This window comes from Pseudonaja textilis, chromosome Z (genome assembly GCF_049901715.1).
Source record: "Pseudonaja textilis isolate UNSWEBS1 chromosome Z, rPseTex1.2, whole genome shotgun sequence".
Taxonomy (NCBI): Eukaryota; Metazoa; Chordata; class Lepidosauria; order Squamata; family Elapidae; genus Pseudonaja; species Pseudonaja textilis.
The window spans coordinates 80,139,559-80,157,546 of record NC_142008.1 but is presented as its reverse complement, the minus strand read 5'-3'; the positions used below and the strand labels follow the sequence as shown (position 1 = coordinate 80,157,546).

Sequence of the window (17,988 nt, the reverse complement as noted above, 5' to 3'; positions counted from 1 at the left end):
GTTTATATTGTGGTTTCATTTTTGGAAATTCTGTTCTAAAGCAGTAGCTTTTTCCTCCTCCGCCCTTCTCAAATTCCACGAACTCAGCGATACTCTGTTCTGTCAATAAACACTGCAGTCAGAGACACCTAATTCGCTGATCTGGCGAGAAAAAACAGATTTTTTCAACGAGTATTGCTATCTCTGTGGGCGATGCCAGTGGGAGGAGCCGGGCCTCCGGCCTCTCCTGTAAGCTGATATTTAATTGAGTTGCTTTCTGTGGTAAACAGTTATTGCTCGTCCCTTGTTTCGAGAAAGGTTTTTAACTGCAATGGCTGAGGATCCGTGGGAAAAAATGTTGTCTTTCCAATCTTTTCAAAGCAAACTCCCCTCGGGTGCTGCTTATGGTTACGGTAGAGAGGATCTGCAAAGGTTGTGCCAGAGGGAGTTTCCCAGACTAGGAGGTAACGTGACATGTGGTGGAGGTGGCAGCAAGACGGTTGGTGGGAGAAAAAAATGGGACAGGGAAGAGAAACGAGAGTATTGACTCTGCGGTTGTTCCTGTGTGAGCACTTACTCTACTTTGTGACCACAAAGGTTTTGAAGAAGGAAATATTATATTTCCACATTTATTTTAAAGAAAAAACCAAGTGAATGAGAAAAGGTGGTCAAATAGTAAATCTCAATATGTCTGTCTTACATTTGAGTCTGAAAAGAAAGCGGCTGTTCAGTCAAAATAATTTTCACCTCTTGAGCTTTCTTACTCCGGGATAGTAAGGTTAGCAGCTGATTTGCCTCCTAGCAAACGAACTGAAAGAGTCCATTTACATCACTGAATCTAAGGTCTGCCAGGACAATCTTAAAGTGTGCATCCTTGATAAACGGCTGACCACCTTTTCCTTAAACATTGAGTAGTTAATCTTTGTTTTGTTATCTTCATTAAAGAATTAGTTTATTATTTTTCCTCTTTTTTATTAGGAACTATGTAATTTGCTAATAGCTTGACTAGAAGAAATCCTTGTTATAAAGAAGAGGAATATCATCTGCCATTTCTGGACCTCATACAGCCTGTAGCCCCCATTTTTATGATCTCTTAAGTCTGTTGAAAAAAGTTTAATTTCCAAATAATAAAATTCTCTACCCAAGACTTCAATAGCTATGCTGCATACGCAGGGGTAGGCAGTGTTTTATATTTCAGTTTCCCAATTCTTTGGACAGGTATGTTTGCAAGCAAAGGGAGTTCCTCTATTATACACATTGCAGTATCTGAGTACAGAGATTACAGCTTTGACTCAATAGAACTGTTTTCCCCTCATTTATGAGTTTTATGTGGTGTTATCTAGAAGTAACTTTCCAAAAGATTATCAACAGTTATCTCTTTTCCTTTTATAGCACAAAACTATTAAATAAGGGGAAATGTCGCAATACAACATTTTGCAGTTCTGACTAGGAAACTACCTGCCTGAAGCACAGTAGAAGGTACCCAAGATAAACTTTGTGATTTGTTAGGAATGCCCCTCCTTTTTCTATCATGTTACAGTGGGTGCTTTTCTGATTGCAAATTATTTAGCATTCTGCAAGACATATATTGCCTTTTCCCATATATTTTGCTGTTTCTTATTTTTGTACCTTATACTTAATTATGCTGCCCAAACCAAATACAGTTTTAAATTTCACGAAGGAACTCATCTATCGTGCACAAGTGCAGTGAGTTCTTAAATTGGGTATAGTGACATATAGAAGCTGGTTTCTCTTCTTCTGTGCCAGTGTAGTGTATTCAATAAAGTTTTACTTTTAGAAAACACATCTCTTTTGGGATTCTCTAGCTGGGACAGCTGACAGAACCTTGCCCTTGTATTGTGGATTGCTTTTGGCCCTTTGCCTTGCCTTTAGAACTGCCCCTTGCTTTGTGCCTTGTCTTTGCCCTGACAACTGCCATTTGTCTTGTGTCTGGACTCTGCCTGTGGACTCTTAGCCAGGTGGACTGGACTTAGAACCATAGACCTTGCCCCATGAGCGTGGTTCTCTTCTGTGGCCTTTATTTGTAGTATAGGGGCTGTTGTTAGGAGGACTGAGGGTGGCTGCCTTCAGGGTAGCGTGGAAGTGGAGTTTTACTGGTCATTGGAGGGTTGTTTTTTGGAACATTATTTGACAGCAATAAAGGACTCTTTAGAAGTCTACCCTTAACTTGGCTTGACCCCCCGGGTCTTAACAGGTTCACTATAGCTTTAAACAGAATTATAGTTTACTTTTCAAATGTCCAGATCATACATTCTTCTCAATTAATGAAATCAGATTTGATCAGGGCAGCGAATGCACTCCCCAAATTATTACACTCTAAACACATCGTTGCCCTGATGTGATCACTGGGGGAGGGGAAGAAAGGATATACCTGGTATTGAAATCTGCCAGAAATATAATCCTAATAAGATAAAGCTAAAATATTAAAAAAATAATTGCATGACAAGTCAGAATTAGTGGCTTATGTTTTTATTATATATTATACTATTATATTAAATTTAAAAGGCTAATGGATTCCCTTTGGAATTGCATCATTTGTTGCAAACATCTTTTTGGACGTTTTCATAGACATAATGTTATTTCATCTAGTTCTACCTGTGAAGGGTGGGGCGAAGGTTGAGATTCCCCTCCTCTCTCCCTCTCTCTTTCTCTCTGTGAGAGAATGACTTTCTTTGATGCCTTGATTTTATTTTTGCGGGCTACAATTATGAAGAATATACTTGGTTGGAGAGGTTTTGGGGGCACAATTGACAGTTCATTTTCTGAGAGGGGTCCTTCACATTTATTAAGCCTCTCCCTTTGGGGGCTTTGTTATGCAAATGTTTTTGACATATTCTTCAGAATGAAAGGAGACTGATCCTGAAGCTGAAAACAAATTTCTGATTTCTGTAATGTGCTTGGAAGGACGTGCTTGGAAGAAATCTATTAGCCAATTTCCCCCTTTCAGAAGCACCATGAATTTCCACCCACTGCAACTGTCTTGACATGAATCTGCAGCATTCAGCCAGGGGGCTTTCTGCAACAGCGTAAAATGTCTGTAAGACAGCAGGGGCTTTGGCATTCTAGCTCCCTGCATGCATGCAAAGTCATATTCTGCTTCTTGCCATCACGTTTGCCCCACCAACCTTTCCAGTTTCCATTTAAGCTGAGCTGGCAGGACTGCGTCCAATGGAAAGGCAGAGCTGGGATGCGTAGCTACTTGTCCCATACTGTGATATCCCTTGATAAATTCACCTTGAACAAGAGTGTGTGGGAGGAATACTGACAGACCACTGATGGGAGAGGAATACCAGTGGAGGTCCTGCTCAGGATAAATGCCCATAATGGGTTGACTACAGTGGGGCCCCCCGCAGTGAAGTGGGTGCAGCCATGTGCTTTCAGTTAATCATCCTAGACCTGTCAAGCCTCTCTTCTCTGTATTAGGCCTTCAAGTGCTGAAAGTCTGCTATGTTATCACCCCTAGTCTTTATTAGCCATACTTAGTTCCCTCACTCATTTAGCTCTAATCTCCTTATTATCTATTATTTACTTTACCATATTACCTACTTCGAAACCATTCCCTTATTGATGTCACCTAGGATTGCATTAACTTTTTTGGCAGCTGCAGCACATTGGTAGATAATACTTGCTACTCCTAGATCCTTCTCACAGTTGTTACTGGTTATTGGTACCACTTATTCTATATCTGTGGATTTGGTGTTTCTCATCATTTAATTGCGTTTTGTTGCACTTTGAGTGTTAACTATTCCTTCTAGGTTGGTGTGATCTGCAACTTTGATAGGTACCCTTCTATCTCCTTATCTAAGTCATGGGTGTCAAACTCTCAGTGTCACATTGCCTTCATGTGATGTATTGTGACATTTTCCCCTTTGCGGAGCTGGGGTGGCTATGGTCTGAGCGTGACGTATCTTGCCTGTTTGACACCCCTGATCTAAATCTTTGTGGCCATGATCTATTAATATGTCTCATAATTAGTCTAAATGACTAGTTGGATATTAAAACTTATGATTGTACAACTTGCAGAAGCAATTTACAAGACAGGCACCATTGCTCTATATTTCTCAGATTATGGATGATACTCAATTTAGATTTTTAGTCTTCAAAGTAATCTTTTTAGAATGGATAATAAATTGCACATTTTCACTGCAGTACAGATAATAAATTGCATATTTTCACTACAGTACAATGATTCTTAAATTAGTTTGTCTTTATTTTATTGCAGTTGTGTTATTCTCTATTGAATAATAAAATATGTTCAAAAGTATACATTTTAATTCCCATTTCTTTCCTGTAAAGCAATTTGGGGGGAAATTGCTTAGATTGAAATTGATTGAGGGAAAAAATTGGTAGTATAATGTATTTTCATCTTTTCTGTTGTAGAAGTCACTTATCTTGATCATGCAGGTGCTACTCTCTATCCAGAAAGTTTACTAAAAGCCTTCACTGATGACCTCAGTACAAATATTTATGGTAAAGTGAAATTAAACAATATAATAAAAAAATCCAGGGCATTTCAAGGTTTTATTCTGTTAGGTTTTGTTTATTTATATATAAATAAAATACCCTGTTTCTCCAACAATATGGCCTCCCCAATAGGAAGTCCCAGCATGTTTTATAGGCACGAAATGAAATTAAGCCCCTCCCCCCAAATTAAGGCCTATATTAAAACATGCAAAATGGGGGGGAATGGTGGGGGGGCTTGCCATTAGGAAGTACTTTTGTTGCACACCTGGATATGGTGCTGCCTGCATTGATCCCGATACGAAGTGCCCCACCAACGCCGAGGTCAACTTCCAAGCCGTCGCCGCCCGCTCACCCAAAGATGCAAGGGGGGGGAATTAAGTCACCCCCGAAAAGACGGCCTAGCCATTTTTTCAGGGCTCAAAAAAAAATAAGACCCGGCCTTATTAAATGAGAAACACGGTAATTAAGGCTTTGCTTCTATCAGGTGGTTTTTCAGATTGTTTTTTAAAAGATGCTTATTTAATTAAATTAATTAATTAGAAAAATAAAAATGCAGGAAAAACGAAAATGACAAAAACAAGATGTTAAGTGGCTCTCTATTCTCTATGTCCTCCATCTCTCTCTCTCTCTCTCTCCCTCCCTCCCTCCCTCCCTCTCTCTCTCTCTGTCCATCTCTTTCTCTTTCCTGATATCTTTGTATGTGTCCATGCATTACACTAATAGATTTGTATGAATAATGTATATAATAGGATCTGCAGTTATGGAGATGAAATGGGGAAAAAAGCTCAATATCTATACCCTTCCTACCATAATAATTTGTCAGAGAACATTTACAGGGGAATAGTAATCTTGTAGAATCTGATACAATTAGGAGTTTCTGATTTTGAAAAGCACTACAATCGTATTTCACATTGGAAGGAAGGGGACAGCTTCTGCTTTATCCTTAAATCATTTTCTAATATTTGGTAAGAATTAGAATTCAGTTTTTTAGAAGGTCATAATAATAGTGGTATGATGACAGTTTCATAGGATAATATAATTTACTATCTCATAATTTTATTATATGGTTGTGCTGGATTTTAATATGAAAAAACATGAGGTTCCATTTTCCCCTCAGTAATCTCTGGCTTTGGGCTGGACAAGCACATCATATAGGTTTGTTCTGTGGAAGAACCAGAGGAGCAAGTGTTCCCTCTTGGGGAGAAAAGCAAGATAAATATAAAAATGAATTAAGTGTAAAAATACTGGAATTAAAATTTAGACTAATTTCACAAAGAATGAAGTGTGTTTTCATGAATCACTGTTTTTATTTAATCTAGGAAATCCTCATAGCCAGAATATCAGCAGCAAACTCACATATGATACTATCGAACATGTTAGATTCAGGTAATGTAATTCATATTTTATGTGCTAGATGTTTTGTTTCATGTTTGCTTTTGGGTGCTTTTTGCACCCTTTTCTTATGTGCTAGAAACATTATCCAAAGTATTATTATATGGAAGTAAGGATAAACATTATATATTAGTGATATTTTCTTTTAGTCCCCCTGATCTGATTTAATGGTAGGAAAGCTCTTCTAACTCAGTTTTGTCTCCAAGAAGACAAGGTTAGAGCTGAATCTAAAGCTTCCAATCTATAGTTATTGCTCAAAAGCCTATGCTGCTTGCCTGGTGCCCGCTGCAATTGCTTCTGTACACTCCCACCACCACGCCAGTTGCGGCATCTCCCCCACCCTGCGATCATTTCTTCATGCCATCGCTGCCAGTTGCCTGGCACACGATGGCCCCACAATGGCATGCTGCCCCCGCAGTCTGTTGCCGATTACTCACTGCTGCCTGTTCCGATTGGCTGGTAGCTTCTTGTCCTGTGTAGCCAAAGGCTGAGGTCAAATGGTGTCTGAGCAAATGGGCAGGGATGAAAGCCAAGGGGTAAATGGCCAGGGACCATTGGCCATGGAGAATTGCTGGGGGAGGTGCAACAGAGGAGGAAAGTTAGCTGTGAATCAACTGAGGCAGGTGGCTAAGAGTGAAAGGGGTGGGTCCCCAAACATAAACCCTGTCCAGCAGGATGCTATCCACAGGGCAAGCTCAGAGTTGTTGGGAGTCAGGGGGCATATGCATGTTGACTTACAACTATAATTGAACTTTGGCTGTAAATTATAGATATCTGCCCTTGTGGCTGTCTGCAATCCTAGCTCTCTCCATTGTGATCGATAAGCAAACAAAGCAAAACAGCTGCCTGCCAAAGACAGGTAGGGAGCTCCCCTCTGTACACAGAAAAGCTGGCCTGGAGAAAAGAAACATAGTTTTTATAATGCAAGATTTTTTTTTAATCTCCAGCCCAGTGCAGGAGTTCCTCTCTGTGCTCTGCACTGCAGACTCCAGTACTGCACTGAAGAAACTCCAGTGCCACTTATTTCCAAACACCATGACCACCCTGCCAGTACCATTGCGAAAAGCCTAGTTGCCACTGATCTTTGCTGCTCTGCACAGTTTTATAAGCTGTGTGTGTTGGGTGGCATTTCTGCCAATTCAAGGGTTGAAGAAAACACTATGACAGTGAGGAAGAGCTCTAGCCTTCAGTATTACTTAATATCAAGTCAGGGGAATTTATGATCTCAGAAACACAAATTGAGAATTTCCTGGAAAAGCACAATTGACTTAATTTGTCTCCCATACTGCGGTAATTGTCTCCCATTATTTTTACTTTTGGCCTATCAATAACTAACAGAACAGGGCATATTCTTACATTGCAATAATTAACAAATTTGGTAGCTATATATCTTGCCCAGTTTGATTTGATTTTAGATGCCTACTTAAGTTAAACAGAAATAATAGAATAATATAAAATGGAAACATAACTATTCAATTTGTTTGTGATTCTGTGTTTCTTTTACAGGATTCTACAGCACTTCAATACAACCATTGAAGACTATACTGTCATTTTTACTTCAGGAAGCACTGCTTCATTCAAACTCATTGCAGAAGCTTTTCCTTGGATACCTGAAAACTTGGGGAAACCCGGCAGTCGATTTTGCTACCTTACTGATAACCATACATCTGTGGTGGGCATGAGAGTGATTACTACTGCAAAAAATGTCATATTTGTTCCAGTAAAACCAAAGGATATGTTATCAGGAGCAAATATTGTGAAAGAAAAAGACAATGATTGCAGTACACCACATCTCTTCTGTTATCCTGCTCAGAGTAATTTTTCAGGAGTCAAATATCCACTTGCATGGATAAAAGAGATACAATGCGGAAAACTCAGTCCCATTGAGGTCAAAGGGAAGTGGTTTGTGCTTTTGGACGCAGCATCTTACACCAGCACTTCTCCTTTAGATTTAAGCATTCATCAGGCAGACTTTATTCCTTTGTCATTCTATAAGATATTTGGATTCCCCACTGGCATAGGTGCATTGCTAGTAAAAAATGAAATTGCTTCTTGCTTGAGGAAAACCTTCTTTGGAGGAGGAACTGCTGCTGCCTATTTGGCAGAAGAGGATTTTTATTCACCAAGACAATCAGTGGCTGAAAGGTAATGTTAAAAAATAAAGCTAGTCCTTGATTTACAACAATTCATTTAGTACCTATCTGAAGTTACAAGGACACAGAAAAAAGTAAGTTATGATGATTTTTCACACAATTGTTGCAGCATCCCCTTGGTCACATGACCAAAATTCAGATTTTTGGCAATGGACTCATATTTATGACTGTTGCAGTGTCCCGAGGTCACATTCGACTTTCTGACAAGCAGTCAATGGGGAAACTAGATTCATTTATCAACTGTGTTACTAACTTAACAACTGCAGTGATTCGTTTAACAACTATGGCAAGAAAGGCCATTACATGAGGCAAAATTCACTTAACCTCTCTTAGCAACAGAACTTTTTGGGCTCAGTTGTGGATACAAGGACTACTTTGTTTCATTTAAATGTTTTTATATTACTTGACTTCCTAGTGACTGGCTCAATTTAGATACCAAATCTGATCCAAGCCATAATCCAAAGAACAAAGACAATACTTCTCATCTATTTATTTATTGAATATTAGACATACAGAATGCACGATTGGAAATGATCTTAATGATAAATTTATTTGGCAAGTCTTGCAGAGATTATATGAACTCCATTTTTTAAAAAATGGATTGATAAATCACAAGTATATATTTATATGTGTAATAATGCTTCAATGTGTTTTTCATTAATTCTTTTTTATGAATTTGACAAATTAGCTTGCCTTTTCAATGTATAAGGTTGTCCAATTTAAAAGAACTCTAGACTGCTTATAATAACTTGAAAACCAGATAAACATGAAACAATTCATATTTTAATTAGCAACTAAGTACAATTACTCTACTTCTTAAAAATATCTCAGAGTTGGACTCCCACAGATTATTGGTCCTAACATCTGCCAGTATTTTTGAAAGGTCAGCAGAATCAGAGCTGTTTGGATTTTGGGGGTTAAATTATTCCATAGGATAGAGTTCACAGAAAAGGTAAACTTCTTGAGTCCCATCAGAACACATTGTTTGTTAAAAGTCTCTGTGAGATTTAGTGAACTTCATTTACTATTTATCTATTTTTAGATTATATTTCCTAATAAATACAAGAAATGGAAACAAATTGTAGTTTAATATTTTACTTGTTTGTACTTTATGCAGGTTTGAGGATGGGACAGTTTCATTTCTTGATATTATTGCAGTAAAGCACGGATTTGATGTTTTGGAAAAAATAACAGGTAGGATTGTGCTGCTCAGTAGAAATGTAGTCCACAGCATGCAGCCTAATTGCTGGCCAATCAACACCTTAAACACACCAGTTTTTAGATCATCTACTAATGAGACACTTTAGTAGAAACAGGTGTGCCTTTCACTCCTTAAGGGTTAACACCTCTGCTTCTTTTGGTACCTCTGAGTATAGTTTTCAACTAGCTCATATAACATCATTTGAAACAAAAGCATTGGTGAAATTTGATAAAGTTCTCACAAAAAAGTTGAAGCTCTAGTCCTGCAGCTGTGCATCTGGTTTTTCCTGCCTACAAATGTGATTGCAGTGAAAAAAGGCTATATCTCAATATTTCTGCACTTTTTCCCTTTCCCTGACCCTCCCCACTTGACCAATTTATCTGTCCAATTGGATGCCATTTCGATGTTTTGGGAATGGCTTGGAAATTTGGCACCGTTCGATGCAGTTCCATGTTGTGTTCTCAGGCTAGGTGTCCATGAAAGCTGGAATATTCTGGTCCTGGAACCTCTGGTTCTTGTGAAGGGTTTCTCCAGCTCCTGCCATTTGTCCTTGTGTTTCCATGCTCATCTTTACTACTCTACATTCCTTTGCCCCCTCCTTCCCCCTTACATTTTATAGCAGGATTCCAGCAAAGTATAAAGCTGAAGATGGCAGATCTGATAATACTATACTAATGACAAAATAGTTAACAGATAGAACAATAATAATAAAGAAAAACAAGATTAGTGTTTTAGGCCTGCACATATAATGAGTTTACAATAATGCATAGAAATAAATCATTTGTTATTCAGGCCAATTCAGCGAGCTAAACAAAAGAGAAAGAAGATGCAGACAGGGCATCTATTTAGACTTCCACAGAAGTCTCATATTGAAGAAACTAATCTGGAATTAGATTAGAAAATTTAAGGCTAAGTTAGTCAAGTGCAAATCAAAAAGTATTATTGCATAAAATCCATATGCTATTAAAGCTCTCATGTCTGTTTGTATGTTTCAGTTGGGCAAAACAATGCATTACAAGGCAACCGTTTTGGAACCAAAGCGCTTCAAATAGGATAATTTACAGAATGTGTCCAAAATCTGGTGCCCAGAACTCATGGGATTCAAATTTGGCAAATGAATGGTTCCTTTAGTGCTATCGTGCTCAGTGCTGCTGTGACACTGTGGTTAGCCATGATCATGTGATTGTAAATTCCAAATGTCCCTGACAGTTTTCTGCTTTTTCCTTGCCTATAAGATAAGGAAAGGTTTCATTATGAAAGTATCTCTGAAACATGTCGCAATGGGTCATGTATTGCTACTAACATTGTAATAATACTGTTGTTCAATAATCTTCTTGTTTAAGCCATCTCTTTACTCTGCAGTTAGGGGAGGAAAAACAAGCAATCTCTTCTGTCTCAGAGTTAAATAAGTTAAATATTTATTCACTTAACTACATTATTAACAACTGCAATGGTTCACTTAACAACTGTGGCAAGAAAAGTCACAAAATGGAGGAAAACTCACTTTAAACAAGTGTCTCGCTTAGCAACATAAACTTTGGGCTCAATTATGGTTGTAAGTCGAAAACTACCTGTAATTATATGAGTCTAAGCACTTAATGTTGTGAAATTGTTTTCTTTTATGGAAAAACAAGATATTTTAGTGCTGAAAGATCTATAGTAATATGTTTGTTTAATTTAACTGTAATAATTAAACAGTTCATGGTTGGATCTATATATTAACTGATTACTGAATGGAATTATTATTGAGATCATACAAGATATTGCACTGGTTTTGTGTTGGGTGTTGAATCTCTGGAGAGTCTCACATACACTGGAATTTTTGCCCAGTATATATATCTGGGCAAAAATTCCAGTGTATGTGAGACTCTCCAGAGATTCAACACCCAACACAAAACCAGTGCAATATCTATATATATATATATTAATTGAGTGTTACTTTTTTCTAAAAAAATGATTCTTTTGTTTTATTTATTACATCATTTGATATATAAAATTAGTGTTATATTTAGTGAAATTTAAGTTGACCATTCGTGGTAATTGTTGCTTTGTTTTTCTTAGGTGGAATGGAAAACATAAAACAGCATACATTTGCTTTGGCTCACCATACCTATTCAGTTCTTTCTACATTAAAATATGCTAATGGTGCAGCTCTTGTACGCATTTATAGTGATACTGATTTCAGCAACTCAGATATCCAAGGTCCTATAATTAATTTTAATGTGTTGGAGGAAAATGGAGATATAATTGGGTATTCACAGGTACATTTATTTATTTTTTGTTGTCGTTATGCATCATTTTGCTGTTATGCATCTTTCTGATTGTTTGATCTTCTTTCTGTATAATTTCAGTTTGTTGTAATTGCCTTATAGTAATTTTTCCCATATTTTTCTCAGGAATATACTTTCTTCATTTTCCTCTTCAGATGATATATGACAAATTGCTTGCCTCTATGTTTCACGCTTTCCCAAGAATTTGTGGTAATTTAGTAAAATGCTACAGTAGTTAAATCAGCATAGGGATGCATACAGCAGAAGACATGTTTATATTTTTTGAAGCTGAAAGTAGTAATCATGCATAATCACTTCGTAGTACACTTTTTTTTTTCATTTATTCCAAACAGAGGAGCTTATAATTCTGATGCTGTCTATAGTGATGCTGTCTTTCTCTCATTTTTCTAACTTACCAAGAAGTAGATTGTAGTCTGCTTTGTCAAATGCTTTCTGAAATCTAAGTATATTATGTCTACATTTCACTGGTCAACTAATTTAGTCACTTTGTCAAAGAATAAAATAAGATTTGTTTGGCATGATCTATTTTTGATAAACCAGTGTTAGCTTCTGGTTATAACTTTGCTTCTTCTAGATATTTGGAGATCGGTTGCTTAATCATCTTTCTGGGAACTTCCCAGATATTAATATCAGACTGATTTGTTTAGTTCAGTGGCCCCCATCCTTTTGGGCACCAGGGACCAGTTCTGTGGAGAGAGATTTTTCTGAGAGAGGGTTGCTGGAGGCCATTGCAACTAGACACCTATTGCAATGCCATTCTTTTTTCTCTTTATATTAACTGATATGCATTCAAGGAGCTTTCATCCTTAGTTTTACACATTTTTGTCGAGGTGTAGTGATTTTGTATATATATAATTCCATCTCCTCTCGTTAGGTCTGTTTCTTTTGAACAGTTTATTTTCTTCCAGCAAACACATTCTAGTCATGAGTTTCATCCCACCAAGGTTGTGGCTGGATAGGCAGATTGGGAAAAGGCAGGGTTTATCATCAGCATCCTGATTGGCTCAGCAGGTCAACCCTGCTGCTCGCAGAGCAGAGCCCTCTCCTGGATGATTATGCAGGGTTTTGTACTGACTTGAAGGACACATCTGTAGACCCTATGAAGATCCAGACAGCAAATTGGTGTTTGTGCAAGCTGAAGCAGGGGCAATGGCTGGTTATGGATGCATCAGCTAGGACTACCTCCTGATAAGCCAGGACCTATAGTGGACCAGTTTCTGAAGGATCTGCCCTCAGAGCTTCTGGATGAGTTGATATGGATGGACTCTCCCAGTACCTTACAGGTCCTCATGAACCTCTGTCTTCGTATTGATGGGCAGCTCCAGCAATGGAGAGCATGGAGACAGGGAGCAGAATCAGCCATGCACACAAAGGCCGAAGAGAAGCCTCAACCCCTGAGGAACCCATGCAAGTGGGAGGCACCAGACCACAGCTCATCACTGCCAAAAAGGACCAAAAAGGACTGTTTATGGGATTTTGTTGACAAGAACTTGCGGTAGGGATTCATTCACTGGTCAAAGTCTCATTTTTATTTATTTATTTATTTTATTTGTTAATTGCTTACAAGTTAATAGGTATAAGTAAAAACATAGTTATGAATACATGGATACATATAAGAAAAATAAAAAATATATAAAAGAAGCAATAGGACAGGGATGGTAGGCACGTTGTGCACGCCCCCTACAGACCTCTTAGGAAAGGGGTGAGGTCAATAGTAGACAGTCTAAGGTTAGTTTTTGGGGTTTGGGGAAAAAACTACAGAGTCAGGTAGAGTATTCCAGACATTGACCACTCTGTTGCTGAAGTCATATTTCCTGCAATCAAGTTTGGTGTGATTAACCTGAGTTTGTATCTATTGTTTGCTCTTGTGTTGTTATGGTTGAACATGAAGTATTCATTGATGATTTAGCAGTTTCCGTCCTCTTCATCAAAAAGAAGTTGGAGCTAAGACTTTGCTGTGACTTATACAAGATCAATGCTATCATTGTAAAGAACTGGTACTCGCTTCTATTCATTCTAGAGCTGATAGAACTGATGGAGCTGATGGAACAGTGATGGCAACATCTTCACAAAGTTGACTTGTGGGGCACATATAATCTAGTGTGAATCCAGAAGGGGGACAAATGGAAAATGGCCTTCTGCACCCAACGGAGTCACTTTGAGTAACACTGTCATGCCATTCAGGCTTGTCAATGCCCCAGCCATATTCATGCATCTCACACATGTCATGTTCCAGGATTTATTGGACAACTTTGTGGTTATACCTGAACAACATTCTGGTATATTCATTGTTACCTGAGACACTGGACACATCTGCTAATGGTACTGCAATACTTGCAAGAAAACCATCTCTAAGTGTGAAAAATGCCAGTTTGCACAGACCATGATAGACATTTTGGGGCATTGGATTTGGCCTGATGGCATCACCATGACCTTACAGTCTTGATTCAGTCACTTCTGAGTGAAAGAAGAACTCCAGTGACTCCTGGAGTTTCCCAATTACTATCAGGCTTTCAGTCCACGGTTTGCCATGATCACCACCCCCTTGACACAGTTGCTACAGAAAGGTTTATGTGGGGTTCAGCCAAACAAAAAGCATTCAAAACCCTGAAGATGCAGATCCCGTTCTTCACCATCCTGATCCATTGCGACTGTTCGTAGTTGAGACTTATGCTTTGGACATTGCCGTCAGAGCAGTGTTGTTGCAAGCCTCTTTGGACTCCAGGCAACTCTTCCCTTGTGCCAACTACTTGCACAAGCACAATTCCACAGAGCATAATTATATGATCTGGGACAAGGAGTTGCTGGCAGTCAAAGTTGCCTTCAAAGTCTGGTGGCACCATCTAGAATGGTCTCACTACTAGATCAAGGTTCAGTTCAAAGTACCTCCGGAATCTTGAACACCTGAAGACAGCCCAGAGACTCAACCAACCGCCAGATCTGATGGTCTTTCTTTTTCACCCAGTTTGCCTTTTGAATGATCTACAGTCCTGGAGGCTGGAACTAGAATGTGCTGTTGCGAAAACCTGTGTTGAGGACAAGGTGCTGCTTCAGTTGGTGATTCTGGTGGGAAAGTACACAGACATTCAGTACACAGACATTTAGGAACAGATCCAGACAGTGAAGTGTCAGGATCCCTTTGTTGTGGCTCATTATGCAGAATTGGACTCTGTCAGGACCCCATCAGTTCACACTCTAATGATGATTTGCTGCATTTCCAGGAAGGATCTATTTGAGGAGCCTTCTGGAGGCCTTATTCTATGCCAGTGCCATGACAACCTAGCTGCAGGATACTATGGCCTGTCTAATATGTTTCATTTGGTAGGGGAGGTGTTTTGGTGACCTCGCATCCACTATAATGTGGAATTGTATGTTGTGTCCTGCCCAAAGTGTCGCTATCAGGTCTGTCTCTTTGGCTTGGCATCTTGCTAGCATCCTGCCATTAAAGGCTAGGATGGGGGAGTGGGACATGGAGAAACCTGTTGATTGGGAAAGGGGAATGACAGCTTGACAAAGAGCAGGAGACCTCCGAACCAGTTTGTGCCAGCACTCAGGATCATGCACCCTGAGAAAGAACTATCCTAAACATCTAGGCATTCTCAAAACAGCTAGGCAAACTCTTATGAGCTAAAAGCTTCATGGGATTAATGAACTTTTACTGCCAATTCATCTCATCATTTGCCCAAATAGCCCTCCCCATTCACTTCACCTGCTAAAGATGAAGGGGGAGGGGAAACTCAAGCCCAACCAGCCATTGAAGGTGAAGTCTTCCAGAACCATGAATCTAAGGAACTCCATTGCCAACCCTGAGACGGCCTCTAGCAGCTAAAGTAGGGAGGTTGCTATGCTGCAGAGAGTCTAGTACTATAACAATAATGCCAACTGCTCCTCTGAGCCTAACTTCGAAAACAGAAAATCTGCAAGACACACCACTCAGTTGACTGTTCTGAATGGAAGTTGGCTTGGGTGGATTGCATTTGTTGTCCATTTGATATTGACTACTTCTGTTGATGCTTGTGGTTGTGCAGAAGTTCCTCTGCCTGGCTACATGATTGAGACCCTGGGCCTCACTGTTTCTTTGGGCCCAATTGGTCTTGGAACCAGTCTGTTAGCTAATCCAGCCACTTCGCTGCTCTTTGAGATAGCTGCTCACCTTCTTCACCAGGCCACTCAGCAGAATGCTGGCTCATACTTAAGTGGTGGTTGACTTGGATACCTAAATCACTAACTGAGTCAGATAACCACATATTCTATATCTGTGCATTTATTTTTCTGGTGTAGAAGCTTACTTTTCTCACCACTGAATTTCAGTTTGTTAGCTAGGGCCCAAACTCATTAGCTAGTGTCCAAGTCTGTCTTTTGAATCTTGATTCCATTATCTAAAGTAGAGGTATCAAACACAAGGCCCATGGGCCGGATCCAGCCCATAAACCATCCTGGAAAATATAAGGGCTACCCCGCATCGCTTCAGCCCAGTCTACCCAATGTGAAGAGGAAATGAGTTCCCCTTCATCTAAATCAGTGGTTCTCAACCTGTACTGGGGTAGCGGGGGAATGCAATGTCATCATAAAGGGTCCACAGAAGTTTGAAGAAATGTTGATATTTAAAACTTGAGTTAAGTCTGAGAGGGTGGTCTATAGCAGTGCTGGCAAACATTTTTGGCACTTGAGTGCTGAAAGGGGAGCATGCATGTTCAGGGGAGTGCCAGAAACCAGAAGAGCAGCTTCCTGGCATGCTTACGCACATTGGGAAGCTGAGCTTCTGGTTTCTGGCACGCATGCGTGCCGGCATCTGGTCTTCCAGTTTTTGGTGTGCATGTGTGTGTGATCTACATCATTTATGAAGAATTTGAAGAGCACTGGACCTAAGACAGAACCTTGAAGAACCTCACTGCATACTTCTCCCCATGTAGATGTAGTTTAGTTTGGGATTTCATGTTGAGGTGCATTTGGCCAGCCAACTATAAATTCATCTGGTGATGTAAATATCCCACATTGTTCTATCTTACCAAGAAGCCTTTACTGAAGTTCAAGTATGCTATAACTACAGCATTCCCTGATCCATTAATTTAGCCACTTTATCAAAGAATGTAATAACGTTTGCCTGGGATTATCTGCTTTTAACAAACCCATGTTAACTTCTAATAATCACTGTGTTCATGTTTAGTGCTCATAAATCCACTGTTTCCAAGATTTTTCCAGATATTGATGTCAAGCAAATTGATCTATTGTTTCCTCTCCTTTTTGAAGATTGGCACCACATCAGCTCTTCCAGGCCTCTTGCAGTTCCCCACTGCTCCAGGAATTCTGAAGTGTTTCGAAGATTACATCTGTCACCTCCTTCAGAACCCTGGGATGTAAACTGCAATTTGAACTCATCTAGAATGGAGATGTGTTTTATAGCAATTTCTTACTTATTTTGACCTTCATCCCTGTTCTGTCTCCCTTGGTTCTATTTTTGGTAGGTAGGACTACGTATTTTTTTCCTTTTGTGTGAAGACAGATTCAGTGAATAAATAAATCAGTGCAGCTTTTTCCCTGCTGCCCCATCACCTTCTTGCCATTTTCTTTCATTAGTGGCCTGTCTATTTCCTTGACTTTCTTCTTGTTCTTTGCATGTTAAAAGAAGGGGTTTTCTTTTGGCATTTGTTGCAAGTCTTAGTTCATTCTGAGCCTTAGCCTTCTTGACTCCATCCATGCATATTTAGGCTATTTATTGATATTCTGTTTTAGTTATACGCTCTTTCTATTTTTTATAATAATAATACAGTTTCTATTTTGTCCCTCAGTGTGTCAGAGAGCATCTGGACTATTTTGTTTTGCTTTTCTGTGTGATATAGTTTTCTTTGGGCCTTAATTATCTCATTTTTCAGAGTTTCCCAAGTATCCTGAAATTTTTATCCCTTTAGAATTTCTATCTAGGGAATCCTCCCTAGTTCCTCTTTTATCTTGTTGAAGTCAGCTCTCTTAAAGTCTAAAACATTTGTTTGACTTTATTCAGTTACTTACCTGCATTATATTAAATTCCAGTATAACATGATCACTCTTTCCCACAATTCCTGCAACCATCACTCCTTTAATTATTTCATCTTTATTAGTTAGAAATATAGCTGACCCTCTAGTTTCTGCCTCTACCTTTTGGATGACAAAGTTGTCAGCTAGGCACCTCAGAAACCTGTAGAATTTCCTGCAAGGTTACCTTCTGCTTGATGTTAGGATAAAGTCCCCTTTACTACAGTGGTATGTTTCCTGCACACTTTGCTTAGCTGATTAGAAAAATATTCATGTTTTTTCTGCTTGCTTGAGTGACCTGTAATATACACCTGTAGCAATTTCTTCTTCCTGTAATATTTACCCAAATGCATTCAAGAGGACTTGGTATTATGTATTGGAGAATAAATATTTTTTGTGTTGGCATTATAAGAAATTTGAAGACACATGACCTATGAGTAGTCCAGTTATAGCTTTACTTTGGTTTCAGATCATT

General features: G+C 39.0%; 1 protein-coding gene across 2 annotated transcripts in view; it reads left to right on the top strand.

Annotated features, from left to right (window-relative positions):
- The first annotated feature begins 92 nt into the window (after nt 1-92).
- The window catches only part of MOCOS (molybdenum cofactor sulfurase), a 50,699-nt gene continuing 32,803 nt past the window's right edge, over nt 93-17,988 (top strand). Inside the window, exons 1-6 of one of the 2 annotated variants that reach the window (XM_087916015.1) lie at nt 93-228; nt 4,381-4,470; nt 5,784-5,850; nt 7,363-8,001; nt 9,127-9,203; nt 11,272-11,471. In XM_087916015.1, coding sequence (XP_087772141.1) covers nt 7,535-8,001; nt 9,127-9,203; nt 11,272-11,471 — 744 coding nt within the window. In that variant the 5' untranslated portion in view covers nt 93-228; nt 4,381-4,470; nt 5,784-5,850; nt 7,363-7,534. Of the gene's footprint in view, nt 444-4,380; nt 4,471-5,783; nt 5,851-7,362; nt 8,002-9,126; nt 9,204-11,271; nt 11,472-17,988 lie in introns of both variants that reach the window. The other variant, XM_026721706.2, reaches the window with a different exon arrangement.